The sequence below is a fragment of the Wolffia australiana genome, chromosome 12 (genome assembly GCF_029677425.1).
Source record: "Wolffia australiana isolate 7733 chromosome 12, ASM2967742v1".
Lineage (NCBI taxonomy): Eukaryota > Viridiplantae > Streptophyta > Magnoliopsida > Alismatales > Araceae > Wolffia > Wolffia australiana.
Genome location: NC_135846.1, coordinates 13,719,248 through 13,733,532, shown reverse-complemented (window position 1 = coordinate 13,733,532; position 14,285 = coordinate 13,719,248). Strand labels below are relative to the sequence as shown.

At 41.2% G+C, this 14,285-nt stretch overlaps 2 protein-coding genes across 3 annotated transcripts; both read right to left on the bottom strand.

Annotated features, from left to right (window-relative positions):
- Window positions 1–1,805: 1,805 nt before the first annotated feature.
- LOC144710180 (uncharacterized) lies at window positions 1,806–4,550 on the bottom strand. The gene is made up of 5 exons (XM_078583870.1): window positions 3,968–4,550; window positions 3,683–3,877; window positions 2,876–3,436; window positions 2,706–2,796; window positions 1,806–2,256 (listed from the first exon to the last, which is right to left on the bottom strand). Exons 1-5 carry the CDS (start codon window positions 4,418–4,420, stop codon window positions 1,892–1,894), a joined length of 1,665 nt encoding a protein of 554 aa, XP_078439996.1. The 5' UTR covers window positions 4,421–4,550; the 3' UTR covers window positions 1,806–1,891.
- Window positions 4,551–10,769: 6,219 nt separating this feature from the next.
- On the bottom strand, window positions 10,770–12,126 carry LOC144710668 (protein NONRESPONDING TO OXYLIPINS 2, mitochondrial-like). 2 transcript variants are annotated; one of them, XM_078584497.1, is made up of 3 exons: window positions 11,919–12,126; window positions 11,675–11,837; window positions 10,770–10,911 (listed from the first exon to the last, which is right to left on the bottom strand). In XM_078584497.1, exons 1-2 carry the CDS (start codon window positions 12,050–12,052, stop codon window positions 11,687–11,689), a joined length of 285 nt encoding a protein of 94 aa, XP_078440623.1. In that variant the 5' UTR covers window positions 12,053–12,126; the 3' UTR covers window positions 10,770–10,911; window positions 11,675–11,686. The 2 variants fall into 2 exon arrangements, with proteins under 2 accessions (XP_078440623.1, XP_078440624.1); XM_078584498.1 differs by having other exon boundaries at window positions 11,719–11,837; window positions 11,919–12,122.
- Between the last annotated feature and the right edge of the window lie 2,159 nt (window positions 12,127–14,285).

The following is a 14,285-nucleotide window of genomic DNA, read 5'->3' as shown; positions in this document are numbered from 1 at the left end:
TGCTATCATAGAGAAGACTGGGTTTTACGGTCTCGGTCTGGTCCGGGTTTTTAGCAAGAACCTAAACCTAACCTAATGGTCGGTCCCGTTCTGGTCCAGTCGTGTCCGGTTCCGCAGCGGTCCTGGTCCAGTCCCGGTACAGCCATGTTGACTGGTCAAAGGAATGGTCATGAACTTATTGTAAAAATAAAAATGTCTTGCTAAGTGCTCTTTAAAATTTATTTGGGAGATGAAAAGACGAATAAAATGAAAAGAAAAGAAGAAACAGAAAAACAAAAATATAAAAAGAGAAGAACAAGAAAAAGAACATATGTGAATAAGGAGAAAAGAAGAGAAAAAATAGGAGGAAAGAAGAAAATAAGGAGAAATGAAGGTAAAAGAAGGAGAAGGCAAGAAGAACAGAAGATGAAAAGGATAGAATAAGGAGAAATGAAGAGTAAAAGAAGAAGAAAAATAGAAGAAGGAAAGAAGAACGGAAGATAGAAAGAAGAAAATAAGAACTGAAGAGTAAAAGAAGAAGAAGAGAAGAAGAATGGCAAAATATTTTCTCTTACTATTTGAGCAAAATTTTGTTCTTCTTTCCTTTATTCAGGTGAGTTTTCTTGCCTGCTCATTTCTTCTCTCTTCCTATTTGAGCATCTGTGGGCAGCCCAGCAGGTTTGGTGCTCATCCGGATGTAGGCTGACGCCACCCTGTAAGCTGCCCAGCGCCAGAATTTTTACAAGATTGCATTCCATGTTCTCTACCGTATTACTGCCGACAAGGGCGTCCTCCCACTTGTGCATGCTTGCATCCTATAAACAGAGTCTGGAGTCCTTCGGTGAGGTGTGGGAGAATGCCATTGGGTGAAGAGGGAGAAAGGTTGACCGAGAAAAATATATTTTTTATTTTTTAATTAATATCCGATACCGGTCTGGTTTGATCATCAGACCAGATCAGGCCGTCAACCTAGCCAACGGCGGACCGGTGGACCCAGTTCTGCGTGGTCTGATCGGTCCTCGGTCCAAAATGTCAAACCCTAGAGAAGACTAATGATCGGGGCCTTTCACAAAAAACCATACCCATATACATTGTCAGCATGTGTGCTATGCTCATGAAGGGAAGAAGACTGCCAACACCTATTTTTCGAATGCCCTTTTGCTCACACGATTTGTCAGCCAAGAGATATTAATAGTAGATGTGAATTCTGATGAGACTTTTTAGGGCTCAATCCAGAGTTGCAGTAATAGAAGAAGGCAAGCAGGTGCTCGCGGCATATTCAGCCATATGGCTGCATAGGAATGAGGTCCTGTTCACGAGAAAGACCACTTCTACCGATGGGGCTATCCCTGACATGTGTGGATGTTTAGATTGAATGAGATGGGCATATAAGGTTCTACTGGGAGGGTCACTGACTCATCTCTTGATACTTGATAGTCCTTTTGGTGATAAAAAAAAAATACCACAGACACCAGAAGTAAATGTGTATAGCTTATTGGGACTTTGTCCATTTTACCATAAAAATCTGCTCTGAATTCTCTTCTTAATCGTTTTTTTCTGAAAATTGCAAACTTACATTTTTCAGATATTTAAGGACAATTCCCAAGTTTCTTAGTAGATGCATTCTCCTATTAGCTACTTCAGAAATTATTGTCTAATAAGAACTCCACTTCAGGGTTTTGAAAAATACTCGAGGTTTTCAGAATACTTATTGGCCCGTCATGTCTATTCCCCATGATTTCTGATTTGAAACGCCCATTTTCAAAACTTAATTTTTTGAAATCTGACTAAAACTAATAAACTTATGAGATATGTTAGGAGACGGGTAATCTTAATGGGGGAGATCCCCATAGATAAGTAAACAGAGAAATAAGATCCAGATCCATACTTCTGCCCTTAAAATCTTGCCCCCCTAATGGGCAAAGACACAGATGCAGATCTTGAAGCTGGCAGCTAAGAGGAGAACAGAGAGAAAGATGAGATGGAAGCTATTACGCTGGATAAAGGCAAACAACCCACCAGAGGCCTTGCCCAGCTTCTCAAACTCACAGCTGCTGCCACCATAGGCAAGGAAGTAGCTCATGTCGCTCGTAGCGCTCTTCTCCGGCACCATCCATGTCTGGGCCATTGCTGAGGTGATGCGAACCGGACTTTGCGAGAATCCTGCCATGGCTTCTTTTGGCAGCGGCGCCCCCTTCTCCGCCGCCAGCGCCGGTGGCGAGGAGATGGCCCCTAACATGCTGATAAGCCGAGCCGAGAATCCCCCCTTGGCTTGGCCTGCACCAGGACATTGAAATGGGGAAGTTTTTCTGATGAGAGAAAGATGGGTTCAAAAGCATGTTGCTTGAGATGAACAAGAAACGGCAGAAGTAGTAATCTCGGAGTGGAAACAATTTTTCTGGGCAGAAAATCATGGCGCAGCTTTCGACCGTAATCGAAACAAAAATCAAATCTTGGTCCCTCAAAATAAACAAAATACAGTGGGGACTTGGCTCATGAGGAAAGGTACTTTACTTATCTATCAATTCAATGAAGCACCAGACAATGCACATATATCAACGTAAGTTTAATGCCCCGAACCCCAAATTCTACATATCTAGAAACTTTGTGTGGGCTTCTACTAATGATTGAACAAAAACTTGCACCTTTGGAGTCGTCATTATTGGCAAAATGCGATTGGGACATGGCATTTAGTGAACAGAAAAATGAGAATAAAATGCTCCTACCCAGCTTGTCGACGGCACCCATTCCTCGGTCCTGAGTAGATTCTGGGTTCTGCAGGGATCCTCGGTGCAGCTGGAGATCGCCACGATTCACCTGTATTGAGGAAGAAGAGCACAGGCTTCAGGGATGCTTCCCGGAGCCGAGAGCATCGCTCCAATTCCAGTGAACTTACCCGCAGAGCATTCACGTCCGACGAGCCTGCCTCGAAGCCGACAAGATCGGAGGGCTCCAAATTCTCAGTGGCATCAAAGTAAGCCATGAGCTCATCCACCATATCCGGCCCGCCGGAACTAGAAACAAGAGAATCCAGAAAATGAGAATCACTTTCTGGCAAGAGTGGACCCTCGTCATCCGCCTTCGGTTCAGCAGACAGGTTGCGTTGTCCCAGCTCATATCCCAGAATATCATTGATTTCTAAGAAGCTCTTCTCATCAGTGGACAGGTGATCAAGAAGGAACAACTCCGAGAAGCCGGGCTCCTCGTCAAGAGGAAAGACGATCCCTTCGATGGCGGGCCGCGAGGTCTCCTTAGAATTGGCGGTCGGTTCAAGATCTGGGATGTCGGTGGCACGCACTGGTGACAACAATGTAAAATCATTAAGCTCCAGAAATTCATCATTGAGAAGAGCAAGAGAATGGTTCTCCTGGGTAAGCAGGCCGCTGTCTATAACATCGCCAAATTCCAGTAAACTGTTCATCCCTGGGATTCCAGACTGATCATCGGTGGTCGAATCCTGCGATTAAATCATCAAAACATTAAAATTCATGCTCCCCCTTGAGATGAAAAACACTCAGATTTAAGAAAAATGAAGCAGTAGCTGAACACCCGACCGGCGATAGTGAATTAGTGACATCTGAATCAACAGTTTATTTTAAAAAAAATAAAATAATAAACCGTTGATTCAGAATCTCTGGGGAAGAAATGAGTTCATTGATTTCAAACAATAAACGACATAGATTTAATCAAGAGATGATCATACCTGCTTCAATTCATCTTGCTCAGAGAGCAAGGGATCATTAATGAGATTTAGAGGCGCGCATGAACTGTCCTCCTCGATCGTGGGCTCTTCGTCGTCCTCCTCCCACTCCTCTTCAAGAAATGGCGCCCCATACTGCGCACCGTTCTGAGGCCCAGGCCCTCTCTTCTGGAACACTCGGCAAACCACAAACGCATCCTACAAAATCAAACCCAATCCCAAATTTCAAGAAAAATGGACGAATTCCAAGCAAAAAGATCAAAAAAATCAACATCCAGATCAAGAAACCTGGGAAATTTCATTGCGGGCCAGACCCTCATCCTCGAGTCGATACTCGTGCATGACCCAGTTGGTGCGCTCGCCCTTGGGGGCACGGCCGATGTGAAAAACTAGGGTTTTCTTCATCCCGGCGGGGCGCCCACCGCAGAGAACGGGGCGATCCTTGCCCGTGGTCTTCCAATAGCCCGACCCAGTGGCTCGATTGGTGCGGGAGCGATTGGAGTACTTCTTGTCGAGCGCGCTGAAGAAGTACCATTCCGTATCCTTACTCTGGATGCGGGATTTGCTGGGGAGGTCCCAAGGCTCGATTTTGTAGAGATCGATGTCGGAAATGGCATCGAAATGGAATGGTTTTCTGGCGATCTTCCGCTTCAGGTAGTATCCGACAAGTTCTTCGTCCGTCGGATGGAATCGAAAGCCCGGAGCGAGCGCTCCTCCTCCTGCTCGCCGGCCAGAGCTCATCGATCGCCGCCACGGCGGAGTTCTAGAGAGAGACGGAGAGATCTAGAGAGAGAAAGGGGGAGGTAGAGAGAGAAAGGGGAGTTGTTTCTTGGGGAAGAAGCTGAGTGGGTTCAGAGTTGAGATTTATCTGGTCTGCGCCTAAGCCACGCGAAGTACTTCTGTGGTCAACTGAAATGAAAAGCTCTGTCTCTCTCTCTCTCTCTCCCTCCCTCTCTATCTCTCTCTCTCTCTACCTCCCTCTCTATCTCTCTCTCTCTCTCCCTCCCTCTCTATCTCTCTCTCTCTCTCACTCCCTCTCTATCTCTCTCTCCCTCTCTATCTCTCCTTCTCTATCTCTCTTTATCTATCTCTGATCTCTATCTCTATCTCTGATCTCTCTATCTTTCTAACTATGTATCTATGTATCTCTGATCTCTCTCTCTATGTATCTTTTTTTCTATATACAGATTTTATTTCTCTGTATTCTCTATCTATCTATCTATATATCTCTCTCTATCTCTGTTTTCTATATCTCTCTCCCTCTCTCCCTCCTCTTTCCCTCTCTCTCCCTCTCTCCCTCTCCCTCTTTCCTTCTCTCTCCCTCCCCCTCTCTCCCCCTCCCTCTCTCTCTCCCTCTCCCTCTCTGCCTCTCCCTCTCCCTCTCTCTCCCTCCCTCCCTCCCTTCCTTCCTCCCTCTCTCTCTCCCTCCCTCTCCCCCTCCCCCTCTCCCCCCCCCTCCCTCTCCCTCTCTCCCTCTCTCCCTCTCTCTCCCTCTCCCTTGTAGGGATCGGGGATTCGGACAGATCGTCCGAATGTTTGATCGGATCCGATCCGAACACGATCTGTGCGTCTGTTCGGATCGGATTGTTCGAACAAGATGGCTGTTCGGATCTAATGTTCAAATAAGATCCGATTCAAACATGTTGTTCGAATCGGATTGAATCGAATGTTCAAATCCCGCGGCGCCCAGTGGCGCCCAGCTGCGCCCAGCGCCGGCCAGCGGCGGCCAACAGACGCCAGCGGCCACCAGAGAGAAAGTCAATGGTGCCGCTGGCCATTTGTTTGAAATTGTTCGAACTTGTTCAAACAAAGTTGAACAAATGGCAATCGAACACGAACGAACCAAATTGTTTGTTCGAAACTTTCGATCGAACACGAACAAACGGTCTGTTCGATCAAAAGATTCGAACAGATTGTTTGAATCGGCATTTGTTCGTTCGAATCTGTTGATCAAGATTCAAACGATCCGATCCCTGATGCCTACTCCCTCGTTCCCTCTCTCTCCCTCTCTCTCTATCTCTGATTTCTCTCTCTCTCCCTCCCTCTCTCCCTCTCTCTCCCTCTCCCTCCCTCCCTCTCTCTCTCTCCCTCTCTCCCTCTCCCTCTCCCTCTCCCTCTCCCTCTCCCTCTCTCCCTCTCTCCCTCACTCTCTCTCCCCCTCTCTCTCTCACTCTCTCTCTCCCTCTCTTTCTCTCCCTCTCTCTCCCCTCGCTCTCTCTCTCTCCCTCCCTCTCTCCCTCTCTCCCTCTTTCTCTCTCTCTCTCTCTCTCTCTCTCTCTCTCTCTCTCTTTCTCTCGCTCTATCTATCTATCTATCTTTCGCTGATCTTTCTCTCTCCTCCTCTCTACCTCTACCTCCCTTCCTTCCTTCCTCCTTCTCCCTTCCTTCCTTCCTTCCCTGATCTCTATCTTCCTTCCTCTCTCTGATCTCTTCCTTCCTTCCCTCCCTCCCTCCCTCCCCTCCTTCCTCCCTCTCCCTCTCTATCTCTCCCTCTCTCCTTCTCTCTCTCCCTCTCCCTCTCTCTTTCCCTCTCCCTCTCTCCCTCTCTTTCTCTCCCTCTCTCTCCCTCTTTCTCTCCCTCTCTCTTCTCCCCTCCCTCTCTCTCCCCTCTCTCTCCCTTCTCCTCTCTCCCTCTTTCTCTCCCCCGCTCTCTCTCTCTCTTTATCTCTGATTTCTCTTTTCCTCTCTCTCTATTTCTGATTTCTCTCTCTCTCCCTCCCTCTCTCCCTCTCTCTCCTTTTCCCTCCCTCTCTCTACCTATCTCTGATCTCTGGCCTCTCTCTCTATCTCTGATCCCTGATCTCTCTCTCTCTCTCTCTCTCTCTCTATCTCTATCTTTGATCTCTGATCTCTCTATCTGGCCTCTCTCTCTATCTCCGATCTCTGACCTCTCTCTCTCTCTCTCTCCATTATTCTCTCTCCATTATCAGCACAAACACATCTAAAATAGCTCATACTTTCTCTTCAAACTATCACACACTAATTTCCGCCCACTCTCACTCTCCAAAATCAACTTCTTGTATGTCTGGATCGGGCACCTTTATTCCAGTTCACTTCACACTATACTCTGGCATCAATTAGCTCTCTCTCTCTCTCTCTCTCTCTCTCTCTCTCTCTCTCTCTCTCTCTCTCTCTCTCTCTCTCTGTCTCCCTCTCTCCCTATCTCCCTCTCTCTCTCTCTCTCTCTCCCTCTCCCTCTCCATCTCTATATATATATATATCCCTCTCTCTCTCTCTCCCTCTCCATCTCTATATCTCTCTCCCTGTCTGTCTCCCTCTCTCCCTATCTCCCTCTCTCCCTCTCCATACATATGTATATGTCCCCCTCTCTCCCTATCCATCTCTATATCTCTCCCTCTCTCTCTATCTCTCTCTCTCTGTCTCCCTCTCTCCCTATCTTCCTCTCTCTCTCTCCCTCTCCATCTCTATATATCTCTCTCCCTCTCTCTCTCCTATCTCATCTACACTAAATCACTTATTTTTTAATCTCAATTCTTCTTGTTGTCCTTTTCTTTGAACATTTTTTCAGTTTAAATATCACACTATCACAGTAAATTATTTCTCAATAGTTACTCTCTATAATTTATAATTTTAAATTCTGTATTATCTATAAAAGTTTATAAATTACTGTATAATTCACCCTTATTTCTACTCGAAATTTTCCAAATATCAGAATTTTATTTTCTTGTCTCAATCTTTATCTAACTTCCTTGAGCAGAATACTCGTATAGGAAACGTGAAGTTAAATTCAAATATCAAGAAAATCATAATCTGTCCAAACCAAACTCTAAAACCATAAAATTTTACACTCATGCACCAATACCTGAAATATAAGATCTTGTATATTCAAAAGGTAAAATGTGTAGATTCTTTCTACTCCCAAAATTTTAATTTTCTTTTTTGTTTCATCAAGATGGGTTTATTGAGCTTGCTTTCTGGTGAGGGATAGGTCGGATATCAATAAAATAGACAAATTGCTTTTATATATTTATATATCTCTATTGGCTCGTAGAAGTTCATGCATAATTCAACCAACTAATGTCCAAAATTTTTTAGCCCTATAATTTGGAATTGGAATGACTGTGATTTGGATTCTTTGTAAAGTTTTTGTGTGCAGTCAGGACCTTTTTGGAATTCCAAAAATTAACTAATGGGTATATCCATGGAAATATTTATTGTATTTTTGTGGATAAGGGACTAAATGCCAAAACAGCTGACACCAGCTTTGTTGGGTTCAACCACGATTCACAATCTAAAATGAGATTCTCACAGTCAAAGAATAAAAATTAAACTTCACCTTTAAATTAAAAATCAAAAATTTTCAATGGTTGAATTCCCTTGTAGGGAGTAAAATCCACCAACACTTCCTTGCATGAGTTGTCTTGATCTGCAGAGGTGTCCAACCATTAGAAATACCCACACGTTCCATGGAATATCATATCACATCATATTCTACTCAATTCGAACCACTATATATCTGGGAGGATCTCCTTACCATTTTAGTCCCACAAGAAGGGGATCACACACAAGGGAAAGAGGGAGATGGGGATCCCAAGGAGATGCTTGCATGATAATTTCTCAAATGGTATTTTATTCCCTTTTATACTTAAGCTGATATTTTATAAATACATCCAAAATTAATTAATTAATCTTCGGTCAGTTTAAACTGATCCATAGGTTGAGTCATTAACATGTGAGATGCCAAACTACAGTGTGTGATCTATAAGATACAAGGGGGTTTGTCATTTATTCCATTGAACCAGTTTGTCATTAGACATGATGTAGCATTATCCCTCATCAACACAATATCCTAGAATGGCTTAGAGTAAGGCCAATTGTTAAACCCTAATGAGTCATAGTTGATGTAATTGAGAATTTAAAAATAATTCTGAATTTTTTTTGTAGTATTTCAATTACCTTAGCTAAGGATTGCATCATAACGTCTTCCTGAAGTATGTGTCCTCTTATAACTAGGGCATATGATCCCATTTGTGGATGTGTTGCATGTGACTGCCTATTTGAATCTGGTGATTAGGAACTCATAGGTTATAATAAAAACATAATCATCCATCAACAATATGTCTTTTATTTCTCAAATCTGAGGCCCACTAAAGCTCTGTGACATGAATTGACCTGGTTAATACTTTGGTATAAAAATATACATGACCCGTACGGATCAACTTTCACCTTAAAGAGTACCCAATATGTATCAGTGGTATATCCACACAAATGGTAGTGGGACCAAGTATCCTCATTTTATGAATAGGAGTTGATAGTAATATTTTATCCAGAGATTTTGATCTCCTTCACAAATATCATACATGTTTAACACACATGTTTAGCATACATGTTTAAAGATGAGTAATTACTGTAGTATGATCTCCTCACAGTTCACTTCTGATTGCGTATACTCTTGACCTTCATTACAAATACCATACTTGAGTTACAATATATAATTTGTAATGGTGAATTATGAATAGAATATGGAATGTGCAATAAGTTTGCAGGACATATAATTCCGTCAAATTCAACACTTTCTTTAAGATATATTAAAATTTTATAAGAAAAGCATTTATTAACCTTATCGATCAAACATAACCTCAATATATATCTAATTCAACATTAAAAATTAACTTTGAAAAAGTCATCTCAATATATCATTCAAATAGCATAAACCAGGTGTGGTTCATTTAATCTAGTTTAAATAAATGATTTTTTATCCCGTCTCTTCTCTAGTAACATATATAAATTGTTCAAAGTCACAATCACAAGTCTTGACCTTCTTATTTATTGGTCAAATTAAGTTTGAATGATATACAAATCTTAAAAAAATTGACCAACCATTAAAGATACGGCAATCTTTGTCATAAAATTTTGGGTCAAAACTTAAAGGTCTGACCCATAAACTATACTATTAAAAGTAAACTTTATTCAGGCACATTAAGATACAAGGTAGTAACTCTACTCATTTCACTCCAATATGACTTTTTCTTAATTGTTTCAGATCCTAAGATTGTATGTATATACTGACATGGTTTGCTATTAGTTGATCATATCTAATTGTGTTGATCAATTGTTAGTCAAGTTTATATGAGACTCAATCCCACAGTGTGAAGTTTAGGATTCATCAAAATATTGATTTAAGCATTTTATGTAAATGTATTGGCCTTTCTCTTCATTAATCTCTCTACGCCTCTCTAGTATGGGAGTTATGACTCTCCCTCTGGTTTCTTCTCTCTTGGACTCTAGCTCTCCATCTCTCTCTCTCTCTCTCTCTCTCTCTCTCTCTCTCTCTCTCTCTCTCTCTCTCTCCCTCCCTCTCTCTCTCCCTCTCTCTCTCTCTCTCTCTCTCTCTCTCTCTCTCTCTCTCTCTCTCTCTCTCTCTCTCTCTCTCTCTCTCTCTCTCTCTCTCTCTCTCTCTCTCTCTCTCTCTCGTTCTCTCTCTCTCTCCTCCCCTCCCTCCTCCTCCCTCCTCCTCTCCTCTCTCTCTCTCTCTCTCTCCCTCTCCCTCTCTCTCTCGCTCTCTCTCTCTCTCTCTCTCTCTCTCTCTCTCTCTCTCTCTCTCTCTCTCTCTCTCTCTCTCTCTCTCTCTCTGGCCCTTTGCTGTCACTCTCCTTGTAGCTCTATAACTCTCTCTATTTCTATCTCTTACACACTTGCTGGTTCTTCACCTCTCTCACTTATATTTTAATAGATATCTCTCTCTGTATATCTCTACCTTGACATCTCCTTTTCTTCCACCATTCCAACTCTTTTTTCTAATCTCATCCACTCTTACTGAACCTTTCCCTCAATCTCTTAATCTTTCTTTTAACCTATCTTAGGTAACTCTCTATTTCTCTCTAATGCTCTATATCTTACTCAAGACAGCTTCTTCCTGCTATTAATTATGCTTTCTCATTTTTCCCTCAAAATCTCCCTCCACTATCTCGTCATTGGTAATTTTTTCCTAGTTTCTCTCTCCCTCTAACAAAGCTCTCTTTCCTGGCTCTTTCTTTCTCTCTTTCTCAGAAAATTTCTCTCCTTATCTCTCTCTAGCTATCTCTTGACGTCGAAAGGACAGTTGAGGGCAGTGGAAGATGACTAAGAATCAAGGAAAGGCAGGTACTAAATTTCGGCAAAAATTTGTCCAATTGAGCAAATAAAAAATAAAGGCTTCCGCTTGTCAGCAACTTTTTTCCTTATTTTTCTTATCCTTTTTTTTCTTCCAATCCACAAAGCTGATCAGGTGACTGCATCAATAGTAAGAACTGATTTCAGCAAAGAAAGATGGCAAGTTGGCACAATCTTTGAGTAACTGAACAATGAAATTCTCATAAGCTGAAATTTATAAAAAAATATTTCTCATCACTCGATAAAAATGCTTGGGGAATTTCGGTACCGATAATTAAAAAATCCTTTCAAAAAAAGAAGAGAGAAAAAACTAAATCGCATACCCAAAAATGAGAAAGATGAAGAGCTAGGATAATCAATGCTCGGGATAGAGAAAGTTTTTACCTTGGACTAGAATAATCAATCAAAGGGGTATCTTCTCAATGTATCAAATCATAATTCTAGAATTTCAGTGGGCGTTTTCTGAAGATTTTTTTGTGTTTTTTCTGACGGTATCACCAAGAAAAATATGATATATCATAAAAATATCACTGACAGAATTTCATGAGAATGCTAATCTTAAGCGTAATTAAAAACGTCTCTCAACCTGATCAATAGAAATTGTGTCCAAATCACAGAACAAAAAAATGATTGCGGGTAATGGAGACTCCACTAAAAAAAAGTGGTAAAAAACAAAAAAAATGCAGAAGTAGAGAACTTTCTTTAATCATGTACTCTTCTTCATCAGACTAATTAGCAAAGAATGGATGAGACGCAAAATTAGTACGAATTCCTCGGTTCAGAAATCCTCAATAGTATCACGCGCAACAAATCTACACAACCAGATCGCGGCGGCCCAAGCTCCAAATCTGAAGAATCATCAAGATAGACGGCAAGACTCACAAAGAAACAGCATTAGCGATCTTGGCAAGTGCGGCAGAAGGTACCCTGGGAGAGCTCAAAGCACGCGCGGGCGTTAACCGAGAGATGAGAGGAGAGACGGGCGACGGCTACCGCGCTGTGCAGCGGAAGCAGAGACTGGCAGCAACCCAACGCGGCCAGAGGACTGCAGAGAAGGAAAAATCAAGCATTTTCAAATGGGTCACCCCAAATTTCAGGAACAGCGCTGAAGTGAAGAAATCCTCACCGTAGATGAGCAGAAGTGGCGCGACGAGCTCCAATTGGGGGCGTGGGTCTGCGACGAGGTGGAGGAACCGAAGATCGAAAGGAAGTTCTAGCAGAGGAGATCAGCGACCGGGAGAACGACCCGCGGAAAGCCATGGTTTGGCTTGCTGAAGCTCTGAAGGTCTCTGGAGAGGGAATTTCCTCTAGGGTTTTTATCAGACCAGGGGTGGGGGAATTCAAAGATGAGCCCTGCTTGGCCCAGTTCAACCCATTTGTTTTTACTTTTTCATTAATTCATTTTTTATACTTATCAGAAAATTAAACTTCTGGTTAAAGATATATATGTGTGTGTGTGTGTATGTGTATTGTTTATTTTTTTTTTGAAGGGTTGCTTGAAAAGGCTCATTCTGCCCATAATTTTTACATGTGAAGTGGTTTCAACATCTAGTGTGATATATATATTTTCCCCATGATTTTTTAAGGGTTGTTTTTCGACAAACTTCCACAGGGTCATCACAACATGATTCACAGTGGAGTTCCCTTCTTCCCAAAGTTTTATGCATAACCAATTCTGGCATGTCTTTTACCCTTGGGGAGAATTTTCTTTTGTAGAAAGTCTTGACGATATCCCCGGCACAATAACATTTGAACTTTTATGGACTCATCATTTCTATAGCTCTCTCAATGACTTTTAATAATATCAAAGGTAGCTTATCTTTTTGTCAACTTTGCGTTGGAAATATGTGGCCTGAAAGTCAATCACAAATTCTGCCTCTCATTCAATATTCACTTGATGCAACATATTTGTAATAATGCATATCTGATGCTCATTATTGAAATCCATGAAATACATTGCACGAATAAAGTGAATTTTGATGAGATTATAATACATAGGTCACTAGTCTTAAAATATGTATTTAAATATATTTATTCAAAGAATACTCATGAAGGGCATTGAAATATCTTCATAGAATCATATTATTTTGTCGCACTTATATGATGAGTATGCTACATTCCATATCCATTAGTGAGGAGAAACTAAGGACTGACTCTGGGTACTACACTGAAATCACCGAATTCAGTAAGGGAAAGAGTTTTGAATGTGTTTTGAATGTGATCAATCGTGACTGTGTTTTAACCAATTTTTTTCTAACCACGAGAGTATGAACTCACTTAGCTCTATGAAGAAATAAGTCCATGAATGTGATTATGTGGTCAAGATGGGATTGACTCCTCTCAGTACTATAGGATATAAACTCAAGGATGACCACTTAAGGTTTGAAAGTTTAGACGTAACCTAAACCATTTGGGAGTTTTGTTGGGATGAAGTATTATGCAAACAAGGTAACCAATGATGGTAAATGTTCCATGATATAAGTGGAATACTCCTTTGTATCTTATAGACCGTAGAGTGTAGCTTGTCACGGCACGAGCTGGAAACTTGACCTATCAATTGGGTTATATCAATCTGTGATTAATTGATCTATTTGCTGATACAATTATTGAATAAATTTAGCCAATAAAATTTATAGGGCCATTGAAGCTATTCCCTGAACAGATACATAGGCCTAGGTGTCACGCATATAACATTTTGGGATGTTGGTGGACATAGTTTTTATTAAATGCTTCAGGAATGGTGAGTTCAATGAAAATTTCTTGAATAGTATAAAGAGAAGGGGCAACACTCAATTGATGTGAATATTAAAGTCATTTTTAGTGCCCTCTCTTTCTTCTCTTCCTTTTTCTTGAATGCTACTTCTGGTAGGACTGTACGGCAAGAAAATCAGATTTCCACCAGCATTGTTCCAGGAAAAGGGAGGAGATTCAACACTCTGAAAATTGTGAGAATGTGTCTTTAGGCCAGATAAATGAAAATTCTGAAGATTATCATTCAAGGGACCAAGAGATTGAATATTTTTGGTTATCAGATGCATATTTGATTAAATATTTCACTAAAAAATTGATATTTGATCAAGTTTATAAAAGCCATAATTCTACTTATATCATGTTATCATTGGGCATAAATTGTATAAACTATATTTTTTTTGGTATCTAGAAGAGGAACTATGGTATTTGTATTCTGATATAAGTGAATTCCATAATATTATTCAAAATTTTCATTTTTTTGTTAAATTTGTTTACCTTTTTACTGGAATTTCATTGATTAAAAGATCTCCCGGGCAGCCTCCCAACTTACTACTACTCTCCCTTACTCTAATCACAGTTTGTGAACTCAGAAAGCAAAAAGGTTCTCAACTTGACCAAATAAGTAAAGGATAAGTCAACAACCATCATTATAAAAATTTACATAGGCTGAATGTTAGAAGTCTATTATTGAGTGGGAACAAGTATTTTGGCCCAATGAACACAGTATGTGATTTACACAGTG

Excerpts from the sequence above, each read along its gene's own strand:
- LOC144710180 (XM_078583870.1), bottom strand. The coding sequence starts at position 4,420 with ATGAGCTCTGGCCGGCGAGCAGGAGGAGGAGCGCTCGCTCCGGGCTTT. Across the intron at positions 3,437-3,682 it reads AGCAAGATGAATTGAAGCAG|GATTCGACCACCGATGATCA; the intron begins GTATGATCATCT and ends ATTTAATCGCAG. Across the intron at positions 2,797-2,875 it reads CGGACGTGAATGCTCTGCGG|GTGAATCGTGGCGATCTCCA; the intron begins GTAAGTTCACTG and ends TCCTCAATACAG.
- LOC144710668 (XM_078584497.1), bottom strand. The coding sequence starts at position 12,052 with ATGGCTTTCCGCGGGTCGTTCTCCCGGTCGCTGATCTCCTCTGCTAGA. Across the intron at positions 11,838-11,918 it reads GCCACTTCTGCTCATCTACG|TCCTCTGGCCGCGTTGGGTT; the intron begins GTGAGGATTTCT and ends CCTTCTCTGCAG.